General features: G+C 43.8%; 1 protein-coding gene across 1 annotated transcript in view; it reads left to right on the top strand.

Moving 5' to 3' along the window:
- Positions 1-2,373, top strand: part of LOC126266856 (mucin-2-like) — a 77,065-nt gene extending 74,692 nt beyond the window's left edge. Inside the window, exon 5 of the mRNA XM_049971471.1 lies at positions 1,427-2,373. Coding sequence (XP_049827428.1) covers positions 1,427-1,946 — 520 coding nt within the window. The 3' untranslated portion in view covers positions 1,947-2,373. The remainder of the gene's footprint in view (positions 1-1,426) is intronic.
- The last annotated feature ends 13,043 nt before the right edge of the window (positions 2,374-15,416 follow it).

The raw sequence follows: 15,416 nt of genomic DNA, 5'->3' as shown, positions 1-15,416 counted from the left end.
CTGTCTCTTCGTGGTCCTTACGCAAAGTGTAATTTGGCGGCAGCAGAATCGTTCTGCAGCCAGCTTCAAATTCCAGTTCCCTAAATGTCCTCAGTGGTGTTCTTCTAAAAGAGCCTCGTCTCCCCTCCAGGGATCCCCATTTGAGTTTCTGAAGAATCTCTGTAATACTTGCATATTGTTCGAACCTACTGACAACAATGCAGTAGCTCGCCTCTGCATGTATTCCTTGTCTTCGTTCAATCAGAGTTGCTGCGAATCACAAACATTCCTGCAGTACTCAAGAATGGGTGCGCCAGGATCCTACAATCAGGTTGGTATCCAACCACTGTCCAGGGTCTCTGCAGACACGTATTTGACCTGGAAAATCAATCACTGGAGTACAATTGTCCTCATTCATAAGTCCCACTTCGATCTGAGCCCAGATGATCGTCGAAGACGTGTCTGCTGACGCCCTAGACATTGTTGGGATACGAGCCTGGGTGATGCTCGACATATGGCCAACAGTCTGGGGTGCCATTTCACTTCATAGCAGGACGCCTTTGGTTACCATCCACGACACCCTTACAGCACACTGGTATGTCGACGGTATTCTGCTCTTTATTTTGTTGCCCTTCCTGCCAAGCCATCCTGGGCATGCAATCCAGCGAGATTATGTCATCCGGCAATGGCGAGAGCTTCTACTGCTTGTCTTCGTGGTTGCAAAGCTCGTCCTGACCCAGGAAGGTCGCCGGACCTCTGCACGACTGAGAACATTCGGAGTGTTATGGGTAGGCCCTTCCAATCATCTAGGCATTCTGAGGATCTATCGCATGAACTGGTCAGAATTTAGCAAGATATCCCACATCCAACGACTCTATTAATCAATGTCAAGCCAAATAACTGGTTGGATAGGCATCAGAGGTGGACTAACGCGTTATTGACTTGCATAATTTTTGATGCTCTTTCTCTTTAATAAATCATCCACTTTTTCTGAAATTATGATCATTTGTTTGTCTGTATATGTACACCACGATCTACTGACTTTCGTCCCATTCAGGTAGTTCCTTCGTGGTGCATCTTCTTCATGTGTCAGAGAGTATATACGCCGTTATGCCGCTGGCACTGGAGGCACAACTGCAGTCACCAGATTGCTTGCACTTAGGGGATTAAAGAACAGCACACCACACAGTATACACAGAGAACGACACAACAACACCAATACATGTCCTTGCAATCAGAATCTACATACGTACAATCTTACCTGTGATTCCCGCACTTGTGAGTGTCTACTAAAGTGAGAAAACGAGCTATTAATGCACACAGTCATACGTAACATATAAAGTAAATTGGACATAAGAGCATTTTACCCAAGTAGCGTCGGTCAATGTAATTCAGACTGGTGCCCTAAATCGCTGTTAAATTTCCATGTTTCTGTTTTATTTTGCAGCTGCATCGATTCAACGAAAACATGCGGCTGTGTCGATTCAACTACAACTTCACCAAGTGCAACAGAATCGCCTTCAAGTACAGCACCACCTTCCTCAGCTGACCCAACATCAAGTGCAACACCAGAACCCTCGAGTGACTCAACATCGCCTTCCAGTGCAACACCAGCACCCTCAAGTGATCCCACGTCGCCTTCCAGTGCAACACCAGCACCCTCAAGTGATCCAACACCGCCTTCCATTGCAACACCACAACCCTCGACTGACCCAACGTTGCCTTCCAGTGCAACACCAACACCCTCAAATACACCTTCAACAACAACTCCTCCATCTGATGGAAGTCCATGTTCCACACCACTGGAAAAAGTTCCTGATCCTGAAAAGTGCGACAGTTACTATGAGTGCAGTGTTATGTTTGTGTGGACTTACATCCAATGCAATAGCGGTTTTTACTTCAACAGAGAGGACTTGGAGTGTAAGTATGGTAACTGTCCATACAGCTATTCTTTTTGGATGCAATAATATTTTTTTCTTTATAATCTCAATGTCAGTTTCAACTTTGATATTTTTGCCCCTAGACATTTCAAATGATATCAGAAATGTTTTACGATTTCTTTTGACCAAAACAGAAGCGAAAACATCTCTTTTGTGCACCTGTTTGTACTGTTTGTATATTTTATCTTGTTCTACACAATTCCCATTTCAGCCAATGAATATAAATTGCTTCACCTATGTGTATGCCAACAGCAATTCAACTGCAGCTAACACAACTGAAATTGCTATCTGAAAAATATATGACATCTAACTTTCCTGTACCGACAAATACGTAGTACAGAGCAATGCCGACTGTCGAACCATGCTTTGTATTAATAGCAAAATTATCGTTTTAAGTTAATACAAAGATGAACGGTATTGAACAAAATGAAAAATAAACTTCCATCCAAAAGTAGAGTACGAATCAAATTTTCTTCATTTAATACGTTGCAAATAATCCTGTATTGTTTAAGTGCATACAAATGGTTCTTCAGTGTAACTGTGACGATGTTGGTGCGGTTCGCAATGAACCTGGTACTCTAAAAACGTGACTACCCTTACTCTATTTAATGACATACTGGCCATTCCTGCGCCATGAGTAGGTGCATAACACAGTACTAGTGTTCACCTAGTGAGCAGCAGTGCTAACATTAGGCGATGGAAGTCTAGGAAAACGTTCGGTCACGTTGTTTCAGTAACTTCTCAGAGCCTGTGATTCGTCCATCGGAAGGATTTCGGTCACATGAAAAGCTGTGAAAAAGTTTTGTATGGCAGCTGGTGGAGTTGAGGCTTTGTTTAAAATTATCTGGAACGTCCAACGAAATTTCAAACGCATTATTGTGGTGAGGTTAATTCATTCACTCACCAGGTTTCATAGCCCTTTTATTTGAAGATAGATGAGCCCATGAATTCATGAACTCACAATGACCATTATAGAAAGATCAGTTTTGATATACTCGTATGCTGATAGAAACTGCGACAGTGAGTGCTTGTATATAACAGATGGGTTATCTAATCAATTGAAACTCTCATTTATGCAAGCAGTGCCCAACTCCCAAGGCTTGTAATGTCCCGAGAGCAACTTGAGAGCCAAAGCCATTGCCTTCTGCATACCCGCACTTGCACCTACACTTACGTCTACAGAGGTTGGACAAAAGTGTGAATACATCTCGAGCAGTGCGCGCCAGAACGTAAATGCACATGCCGTCCACGCGTGCAGGTTGCGCTGTTGCACAAGGTGGCTATAGTTAAACTTTCGCTAGTTTCGCTAGTGTACACAGAAAACTATTTATCGCTTTGTTAACGAACTATGCAGGAACGATGCCCTGACTGTGCGCTACAGGACGTCCGTCGTTTGCAGTGTTAGCGCCATGAGTTGCATCAGTGTGCATTACAGTTGCAGACAGTCAACATGGATCTGGACGAGGTGAGCAGGACTTCACTCACAACGCTTTTTTATGAAAACAATCGCCTACATCAGGGGCAAGTATACATTCAGGGCCCAACCTGTTGTCCTCTTTTGATTGACATGTCCTTAACCTACTGTTGTACTATGAGGTTTGCGACCCTCTGGGGATAATCTGTCCTTTATATTGACAGGTTCTTTAATCTGTTGTTGTTCAGTTAAGTGGTTTTCCAAGAAATTCTCACCATTCCCCCTCCCCCCCCCCCCTTCACTCGTCGATACAGGAACGCTTTTGATATGAATTTGATTTACTATTTAACTAAATCTATCAGCTAATTAACCCCTCCATCTCTGGTAAAATCCACCAGCTCTCCCCCCTCCACCAGTACCCTCCTCCTTTTCCTCTTCTGGAAATTGGCGGTAAAAGGACGCAGTCTGTGCTGGAGAGGAAGTATCTCGTGGCAGGAAATTCAATTAAATAGTACAGAATATACAGTTTATTTATAAAATTCAATTCAAAGGGGTTGGGTCTGACTTTTATTTGGTGGGAAAAGCTCACATACAGCAATTGGTTCAAATGGTTCAAATGGCTCTGAGCACTATGGGACTCAACATCTTAGGTCATAAGTCCCCTAGAACTTGGAACTACTTAAACCTAACTAACCTAAGGACATCACACACACCCATGCCCGTGGCAGGATTCGAACCTGCGACCGTAGCAGCCCCGCGGTTCCGGACTGCAGCGCCAGAATCGCACGGCCACTGCGGCCGGCCATACAGCAATTACATGTTAAAATTATGTAGTTACACTGATGCAGATTGGAGATATCATCTTATTGGAAAATCGATAAGGGAAAAATTGTCGGAGGGTTACTGATGACCTCTACATTTAAAGTTATCTTTCACAGTGATGGGGTAGCAGACGCCTAGGTGTTCCATTTCGATTGACCCCTCGTATTGCAGTCATATATGCAATCATTGTTTCAAACGAGGCCATCCCCAGAGGGTGTTGCGCTTTCTCCACTAAGACTGTCTCCATCTCAAACAAGTGACGTCAGTCATTCAATATGTGGTAATCAACACCATAACAGACGATGGATTGGATGGAAAAGACCCCGTCGATGTACTGTAATAAGCACCACAGTCGATAGTGCCATCAATTTTAGCAAATTTTATAAGTTTTTTCTGTAGCTTCAACACCAACCAATGATGCTGCAATACGATTCCCAGTTTCTCTTTAATCGCTAAACCACCTCTCTACTACTTTGCGTGTAGCGTATATTAAATTGCTAATGTAGATATATACTGTGCAGTACATCCATTCATTCTTAATTCTCAAACACACTCCTGGAAATTGAAATAACAACACCATGAATTCATTGTCCCAGGAAGGGGAAACTTTATTCACACATTCCTGGGGTCAGATACATCACATGATCACACTGACAGAACCACAGGCACATAGACACAGGCAACAGAGCATGCACAATGTCGGCACTAGTACAGTGTATATCCACCTTTCGCAGCAATGCAGGCTGCTGTTCTCCCATGGAGACGATCGTAGAGATGCTGGATGTAGTCCTGTGGAACGGCTTGCCATGCCATTTCCACCTGGCGCCTCAGTTGGACCAGCGTTCGTGCTGGACGTGCAGACCGCGTGAGACGACGCTTCATCCAGTCCCAAACATGCTCAATGGGGGACAGATCCGGAGATCTTGCTGGCCAGGGTAGTTGACTTACACCTTCTAGAGCACGTTGGGTGGCACGGGATACATGCGGACGTGCATTGTCCTGTTGGAACAGCAAGTTCCCCTGCCGGTCTAGGAATGGTAGAACGATGGATTCGATGACGGTTTGGATGTACCATGCACTATTCAGTGTCCCCTCGACGATCACCAGAGGTGTACGGCCAGTGTAGGAGATCGCTCCCCACACCATGATGCCGGGTGTTGGCCCTGTGTGCCTCGGTCGTATGCAGTCCTGATGGTGGCGGTCACCTGCACGGCGTCAAACACGCATACGACCATCATTGGCACCAAGGCAGAAGCGACTCTCATCGCTGAAGACGACACGTCTCCATTCGTCCCTCCATTCACGCCTGTCGCGACACCACTGGAGGCGGGCTGCACGATGTTGGGGCGTGAGCGGAAGACGGCCTAACGGTGTGCGGGACCGTAGCCCAGCTTCATGGAGACGGTTGCGGATGGTCCTCGCCGATACCCCAGGAGTAACAGTGTCCCTAATTTGCTGGGAAGTGGCGGTGCAGTCCCCTACGACACTGCGTACGATCCTACGGTCTTGGCGTGCATCCGTGCGTCGCTGCGGTCCGGTCCCAGGTCGACGGGCACGTGCACCTTCCGCCGACCACTGGCGACAACATCGGTGTACTGTGGAGACCTCACGCCCCACGTGTTGAGCAATTCGGCGGTACGTCCACCCGGCCTCCCGCATGCCCACTATATGCCCTCGCTCAAAGTCCGTCAACTGCACATACGGTTCACGTCCACGCTGTCGCGGCATGCTACCAGTGTTAAAGACTGCGATGGAGCTCCGTATGCCACGGCAAACTGGCTGACACTGACGGCGGCGGTGCACAAATGCTGCGCAGCTAACGCCATTCGACGGCCAACACCGCGGTTCCTGGTGTGTCCGCTGCGCCGTGTGTGTGATCATTGCTTGTTCAGCCCTCTCACAGTGTCCGGAGCAAGTATGGTGGGTCTGGCACACCGGTGTCAATGTGTTCTTTTTTCCATTTCCAGGAGTGTATATGTATGTACCAAAGTATTCCAGTATCCTATACCGATCTTCAGATTTATAGCAGTTCGATCACAGTGCTTAATTTACAATCACGATTGCCATTTTTTCCCTATGTGGATGAGAGTTACAGGGGATTCTCGCATTCGTAGGATCAAGTTAGAGACTGAAAGATCTCCCCACATTGTCTTTGACCAACCCTCCCTGCAATATTGTCACCGATTTAGTTTGTAGCTGACCAGAAGTAGACCGCTACTTCCACATCTCTTGAAAGAACAGAGAGAGAGAGCAGTCCATAACTGCTTCTCGGCGAAGACTGTGCCCCACCAGTATTAGTCATGGCACTCATCCGAATGCACAATATCTCTCCAGATGTATGATTGTCGATGAGGTTAGCCCCCCTTATCGGCGAATAGTAGATATGAGAGTGTTGTGATGATATAACAGATGCGCTGGCCGCTTCAGTGCGGTACCGCGCTGCTGCTACAGTCGCAGGTTCGAATCCTGCCTCGGGCATGGATTTGTGTGATGTCCTTAGGTTTAAGTAATTCTGGGTCTAGGGGACTGATGACCTGAGATGTAAAGTCCCATAGTGGTCAGAGCCATTTGAACCATATGACAGACGGTTATGAACAACGAATGTGTGGTTTTATGTACATATTTTGAAGCATGTTGCGTAAATCAACTTTGTTATCATTTCTGAAGTATTGTTCTAGTGTCTGGAGTCAGTACCAGGAAGGTATTGGTAAGAGAGGTATGATCATGGATCGTAAACACATGCAGTTCTAGGGCTACATGGTACTGCACTTAAAACACGCTATGATACTAGAGTGGCTCTGTTTCCGACCTATTAGTGATGTGGAATGCAATGCTGTTAATATTCCAAAATAAAAAATGTATTCCCAACACATGACATACATCCTCCCTGCAAGTTTCTCTACGACGCTTTTGTAACAAACTGCAAACTGACAAAGCTAAAAATCTTGCACACCAAAGAAAACATCGATTTTTTGTAACGGAAACACTACAGGGGGTTCCAGAGGTGCTGTTTATGAACCTCAAGCCTGATAACCTTTCGGAAATTATGATCACAACAGCCCTATAAAATGATCGTCAACAGCCGAAAATGCATGAGAAGAAATAATGTCTTACGAGGGAATAAACACCATGATCAGTTCCCAAAGGAGATGTAAGAGTCTTACCGTAGTTTACCACGGGCCCTGGTAACCTTCCTCCTGCACACAGACGTCATGGTCTGATGTAAGGTTGTATTGCTCATGTGCAGGATAACACTGCCATTAGCTAAGGACACTTCATAAAAATCTATAAGGTGGTTGCTGATGACATGGGCTTGTGATCCGACATACATAAATTTATTACTGTATTTTTGGTGGTAATCCACGTTGAACATTCTATTCCAACCGTCTTGTAGCTGCCGATGAAACATGTCTGTTTCCTGGTGCCCGGTGCTTCCACGTCAACTTTTTCTTGTATTGATCTTGCTGTCACATACTCGTTCCCATTTACAAGAATTATCCTACACGAAATAGAAGACATGCACGTACTCCCTAAATTTCGCCGCATTTCGGCGTATTTTTCCTCAATTTATACGTATGTTCCGTAATTTTTCGTAATTTTATGGATTTTATATCACTTCTGCCCATACGGTCATGACATCACTTCTAGCACTGTATTCTAAAATTGCTTGTACATGTAGTGCAGTTGCCAACATCTAGCGCAAATGCGTTATTTTTCTGGATAGATGGCGTAGCATAGCACTGTAGTCGAATGCATCCACTCACCTCCAACCCCATATCCTACAGTTGCAGTGCGTTTGCTCTGTTTTCTGTATGTCTGTGTCGCAGAAGTATTATGTGACAATTCTGGCTGATCAGGTCGATCTAAGAAGTAGGGCAAAGTGGACATGGCGTCACTCTGGATTGTTGCCAAATTTATTCAAGATGGTCGATCCAAGTTGGCGGCCTTAGAAGTGACAACGTAGCAGCGAGGTCATAGCGAATGCTAACATGTCGATCTCTGGAACATCTGAAGATGCAGCAACCTCAGCCGCCATCTTGTTGAGACTTGCACCGACCTCTGCACCTGCAGCAGCAACAACCTGCAGCACGTCTAAACCTGTAGCGATCACGTGGGATCCTGTAGCTTTTATTGTCTGTTTCTCTCAACAATTTGTGTGATGAGTATGTGCAATGTGCTCCAAACACCTTGAAAGCTGCTGGTGGTTCTAAACAGCAGCAAGATGGAGGGCAGTCCTGGTCACTGACACACAGCTCATCCCAGCAGAACACCCTTGCGACAGTGCACATGTTGAGGAAAAGAAGGCATCGAGTGTACCCATGCTTTTCAGTTCTACGTACAATTTAACTCCTAGCCGAATGAAACATGAAAATGTAGGTATAGAAGCACATCATGACTGGAGCTTGCTTGTTAAAATAGAAATTCAGATTGCTTCGAAGGGTGTTTAAGAGCCCATTTCTGAGTTCGACTGGGACGAAATATATCGTGCACAGGTCTACATCAATCAGCAGATGACCACAGAGTATTATCCCCCAAGCCATTCACCCTACTGGTGTGGCATAATTTATTACAACAGTATTTAATGATTCTGCACCATTTGTGAAATTGGGTGACAAGAGTGTTTATCTACGCTATGCCTCAGTTTTGAACTTATACATTGTGGATACTTTGCTATGCCTTGAATTGGGGAGACTGAGTCGTTGGTTGCCGAATATAGACTCTGCATACAATGATGTAAACTTTCTATGTGTACTTAGAGCACATGTTGATGATTTGGAGCAGTACCTTTGTTTGTACATGAACGCACAGCCAAAAGAGGAACAGATTAGATGTGCATGTGAAAAAGCAGAGTATTGTGAGGTATTCATCGGTTTAAAGGAGATTCAAGTGGAATTTACTGCATATCAAAAAGCTTTATTTGGACAGAAAAAAAGAAAGAGTCTTATGATTGTTTTTAAATACTGCATCTAACTTACGATATTTAAATAAATAATGCATCTCTGTTCGTGTTTTATTTCATATCATCTCTCATTATAGTCCAAGAAGTGCTTCTATTAATATCATTATTTTTCAGTGCTACACCTATAATGATGCAGCAGCAAGCAATTGCCCCGAACATCTCCTCACCAGTCACTGACAAAATAAATGATGAAGTTACTCTTCATGGGTTAAACATATATAGCCAATTTCTCTGTGTAGCCAATATAGCTCAGTTGGTTAAGTGATGGAGCGAAAGTGGCCACTCGTACTATTACTGTCCTTTCAAGTGTATCTTTATATGCAGGGTGTTACAATAAGGTACGCCCAAACTTTCAGGAAACATTCCACACACAGAAAGAAAGAAAATATGTTATGTGGAGATGTGTCCGGAAACGCTTACTTTCCATGTTAGAGCTCATTTTATTACTTCTCTTCAAACCACATTAATCATGGAATGGAAACACACAGCAACAGAACGTACCAGCGTGACTCCAAAGACTTTGTTACAGGAAATCTTCAAAATGTCCTCCGTTAGCGAGGATACATGCATACACCCTCCGTCACATGGAATCTCTGATGCGCTGATGCAGCCCTGGAGAATGGCGTATTGTATCAGAGCCGTCCACAATACGAGCACGAAGAGTCTCCACATTTTGTAGCGGAGTTGCGTAGACAAGAGCTTTCAAATGCCCCCATAAATGAAAGTCAAGAGGATTGAGGTCAGGAGAGCGCGGAGGCCATGTAATTGGTCCGCCTCTACCAATCCATCGGTCACCGAATCTGTTGTTGAGAAGCGTACGAACACTTCGACTGAAATGTGCAGGAGCTCCATCGTGCATGAACCACATGTTGTGTCGTACTTGTAAAGGCACATGTTCTAGCAGCACAGGTAGAGTATCCTTATGAAATCACGATAACGTGCTCCATTGAGCGTAGGTGGAAGAACATGGGGCCCAATCAAGACATCACCAACAATGCCTGCCCAAACGTTCACAGACAATTGTGTTGATGACGTAATTGCACAATTGCTTGTGGATTCTCGTCAACCCACACATGTTGATTCTGAAAATTTACAATTTTATCACGTTGGAATGAAGCCTCATCCGTAAAGAGAACATTTGCACTGTAATGAGGATTGACGCATTGTTGGATGAACCATTCGCAGAAGTGTACCATTGGAGGCCAATCAGCTGCTGATAGTGCCTGCACACGCTGTACATGGTATGGAAACAACTGGTTCTCCCGTAGCACTCTCCATACAGTGACGTGGTCAACGTTGCCTTGTACAGCAGCAACTTCTCTGACGCTGACATTAGAGTTATCCTCAACTGCACGAAGAATTACCTCGTCCATTGCAGGTGTCCTCGTCGTTCTAGGTCTTCCCCAGTCGCGAGTCATAGGCTGGAATGTTCCGTGTTCCCTAAGACGCCGATCAATTGCTTCGAACGTCTTCCTGTCGGGACACCTTCGTTCTGGAAATCTGTCTCGATAAAAGCGTACCGCGCCACGGCTATTGTCCCGTGCTAATCCACACATCAAATGGGCGTCTGCCAACTCCGCATTTGTAAACATTGCACTGACTGCAAAACCACGTTCGTGATCAACACTAACCTGTTGATGCTACGTACTGATGTGCTTGATGCTAGTACTGTAGAGCAACGAGTCGCATGTCAACGCAAGCACCGAAGTCAACATTACTTTCCTTCAATTGGGCCAACTGGCAGTGAATCGAGGAAGTACAGTACATACTGACGAAACTAAAATGAGGTCTAACATGGAAATTAAGCGTTTCCGGACACATGTCCACATAACATCTTTTCTTTATTTGTGTGTGAGGAATGTTTCCTGAAAGTTTGGCCGTACCTTTTTGTAACGCCCTGTATATGCCAACTGCTTGTCAGTACCTGCCATAGTGAATATGATGGCAGGGTGGTCGAAACATCCTCATCACAAGGACTTTGTTGTCGGCGACTGGTCCTGTGAAGATGCCAAAGAAGACCTGAAGAGAAAGAAGAACAGAATACTCCTTCCTGATAATAGAAGAGCAATTATTATAGGTGCACTCAATTGCGGCAAGACTAATGTCCTTATGACGTTGCTAACACATGTAGATGGAGTCCGATTTGTACATGTTTGTGTATTCTCAAAGACAATGTTTCAGCCCAAGTATCAGCGACTTCAGGAGATATTGCGCGTTGTAGATGGTGTTACATGCACGACATTCATTGAAAGCTGTGATATCCTCCACATCTTCAAAAGGAAAACCAAACACTGTCTTCATATTAGATGATGTTGCTGTGGAAAATCAAAACCATATTCGAAAATATTTTATCGAGGCCAAAAATATTCGAGAATCCGGAAAGAGTTGGTTAGCGATAAATCAAGCCTCTTTAGGGGCTTCAAACAAAACAATCTGAATTTAAAATACATTTACCAAGCACATGCAGGAGCTCACAGGTCGTTCAATGATTTTGTAAAGATATGTGCCGATTGCTGGAATCATTCACAGCATGGATTTCTCGTTATTGATAAACTACGAAAACTGAATGATGGTAGGTACAGGAGAAACTTACAAGAGATTCTGGAAATATAACCCGTTAAGAGAGGTGAGTACATCAGTATACGCTACACCATGGACAAATTAGCGCGCATGTCTAGCTCTCAACCCGATAGAATGGGGGTACACAGACGGAACATTCGCCTGTACATGAATGCTGAAATTCAAGCTGTTGTGCATGAAGTTGGATGTATGCGCAGAGAACTAGCGTCGTATTACTAGACTCTTCTGAGAATTATCAACACATTAAATGAGTTAGTTAATGGAATCGGTAAGAAAGTAACAGACCTAACTAGAAAGGTTGACACTATTGAGGGGAAAATAGATGTAGGATCTCTTCTGGTTGAGAAGCGGAACAGACACATAATAACAGGAAGTAGAGCTAATATATAAAACCTCAAGCTGCAGTTACTAATTAGTATACACCGATGTGTCAACGAAGCAAAAAGTCATTCAAGGGCGAAAAGCCGTTCGAGAGAAATTACGGCTGCTACGTTTAGGGCATACTGATCGACAACAAACATTAAGAGAGGCCTTCAAGCCGGTTACTGAATCTCGCAGGCATCTCTCAGCAAAAACAAAACCACACGATAACTATGGACGAATTCATAATCCGTCACGCCCCTGGCCATACAGATACGAAATTCGGTGTCAGCGGGAGAAGACCGTACATGCTGGGTATGCAGCCCATAAATGTAGCTGATGACACAATACAGATTGCTGATAGGCGGTTTGAGAGAACATCGCAAAACGCCTGAGCATCAAGAAATACAAAATCACTTAAAAACCAAGAACTGATTGTGAAAATGACAACAGCATCAGCAGCGGCGATGGTATTGACATTGAGCATAAAGCAATGGACAATCGAATTCCGTAATATATATACTATGACGAATACAACGAGCTAATAGGTCGACTACGGCTGCTCATGGCATCAGTTGCTGCAGGTAATACAACTCACTCGAATGAGGCTGTTTCAAGACTCTGAGCTTAGAGAGAAAGTTATCATTGAATAATTATGAAGACAACAGTTGAAGAAATGCACAAACCAGCATGCCAAATGTACCCTCGTAGGCGTGTTTTGATCAAAGGTTTGGGCTACTTATGGCACACTGATCTTGTACATATGAGGGAATATTCACATGATAATAATGGATTCAAATGTATTTTAATGCTTATTGATACATACTCCAAATTTGCCTGGGCATTACCTATTAAAACAAAAACAGGGAGAAATGTTGTGGATGTATTTGAACATTTGGTGCAGACAGGGAAGTATCGATACTTGGGCAACCTCCAAACCGATCATGGTGGAGAGTTTTACATTAGGTTTTCCAAGACCTTGATCCAGCGATATGTAATTCCGCTGCATCGAGTAAAGGCGAGTATCGTGGAACGTATGAATAGAACAATGCGTTTTAATCTTCATGGCTGATACAAACGGACAGACATCCTCCCAGAAATAGTTAATCAGTATAATCAAACCAAAAATAGTACAATAAAAACGAGACGAATCGATGATAGTGACAGTGGGCTCACGGATATGGTGTAGTATCGTGGTAAAATGCTGTATCCACGCTAACAGAAATTTAATGTAAGTGATTTGATATGTATTTCAAAACAAAGGACACCATTTGAGAAATCGTATCTCCCGAACTGGTCAACAGAGATAGTTTCAAAGGTGCAAAGAACGAATTCTAGAACTTATGTCTTGAAGGACAGTAAAGATGAAGAAGTTTCAGGTTTCTTCTACACCGAGGAGTTGCAGAAAAGCTCAGAACCGAATGTGTTTCTCGTGGAGAGAGTCAACAGACATCGGGCAAATAGAGCGCCAGTCAAATGGCTTGGTATTCCTGCAGCACGGAACAGTTGGATTGATGCTAACGATCTGCTATATTTTGGGGTGCGCAGTCTACAACCACCGCTGTAGCAGAACATGCTTGCAAAGAGATGGGGTGGTATTATAGACAAGCTATCAAAGGAACTACACATTCCGGGACATAATTAATAGGCCTATGTACAAGGAACAAAGCTTTAAAACACTTGGCACGAGGTGATAAGGGGATTAATCTGCTCGACGAAGCGTGTGTGGAACATCACATTGCAAATTCTGCAAATAAAGATCTCCCAAGTCGTCACATTGGAGACAGGATTTTAGCTGATAAGACTAAGGCGATACGGACAAGAAAGGATATTGGTATAGGTCAACGCATTGCAGCATTTGCAATTGATAAAACCATGGGTGGAAGAATTAAGTTTAGTTTAGGTGTGATGAATTTCAAGCGAATTATGAATGCTGCACGTTGTAAACTAAGAAGCAGAAGAAGAAGAGCTGGAAGCAGAGGTATCTGAAGAACTGTACCGTGACTGCGACGTATGCAACCATAAACGCTCTCAAGCAGAATGGGGCCGGATCGGTTGAAACAACTCGAGTTCTACCAACACCTGTGGCGGTCTTCTTCGCTTCCTCACCCCGGCCCTCTCCACTCTCTCGGCGGTAGCGCCCCTCGCTGGTGGTGGTGCAGCTATTGCTCGAAGAGCCGAGAACCTGAGAACCTGAAAAACTCCCAAGTGCAGTTAGAAAAAGCAGGAAAGACATACCCGCATGATGGAAGACTTAGCCATCGGAAAATAACTACACTCGAAATCGTACAGGAAAGAGCTTGGTCCATTCATCAATAAAAGAAGCTCATTAGCTGTCTACTAGATTCGCCACTCACAATTACTGATCTTAAGTGTGTTAGAAAAAAGTTCAATATTCAAAGATTCCGTCGTGTGTTTATGCGGGATACGTCACGGAAGACTACGTGGAAAACTGGTAAATGTGGTATTGTGAATTTAGATTTTGCCGGAGGTCTCGACACCCACTGGGTGTTATATGTTAAGAAAAATGCAAATATCGTCTCCTATTTCGACTAATGTGAGCTTCAATCACCAGAAGAATAACAACGATACGTCACTCGCAGAAGACCTGTGTTCTACAATTTTCGGAACTATCGGGACTTTAATACACACCTATTCGGGCATCTATGAATCATGTTTCTCTTGACGTTTACAGAGAAGAAGAAGTAGAATATATAAGGAGAAACATTAAACATTCCTTCATCAATAGAAGTTCAGATGCAATGTCGTAGACTTTGACTTTAAAAGAACCGTTATCTGTATTAGGTGCAAATTACTTCTCGGCAATTGATCTGAGCATTGGAGAATGGAATATTCCATTGATTGGGTTGAAAATGTACAGCAGCATCCCAGATATCACCGAAGCTAACAACAAACTGCATCTAGATATTATTGGTGAAACGGGCATTGTGGAAATAGATACTGGTGCATACGACATCGACAATTTAAACAAAGTCTGAAAACAGTCTGGAAAAGGTATTGAGCTACGTGAAGACATCAGTACACTTAAATCTGAAATAAGGACTGTGAATGCAACGATTGACTTTAACCAGAAAGGTTAAAACATACTGAGTATCACAAAAGGACATTTTTTGAAGGAGTATCCTAGTAAATTTTACAAGTCAGATCAGACTGTGGACATACTGCCCGTCAGCAAAATCCGAGTCGAGTGAAACTGAGAAGTGCTACGGCCCGTACTCAGCTACCGTTGGTTGCTCAGTTTCTTTCAAAATCACATATACTTAATTTGAAAACAACTGTAAATAAAGTTGACAAACAATAATTATCAAAATTGACTGTTAAGAAACAATGTCTAATAAAA

The sequence above is a fragment of the Schistocerca gregaria genome, chromosome 4, assembly GCF_023897955.1.
Source record: "Schistocerca gregaria isolate iqSchGreg1 chromosome 4, iqSchGreg1.2, whole genome shotgun sequence".
NCBI lineage: Eukaryota > Metazoa > Arthropoda > Insecta > Orthoptera > Acrididae > Schistocerca > Schistocerca gregaria.
Note: the sequence above shows the minus strand (reverse complement) of the source record. Positions and strands in the feature narration are given on the sequence as shown.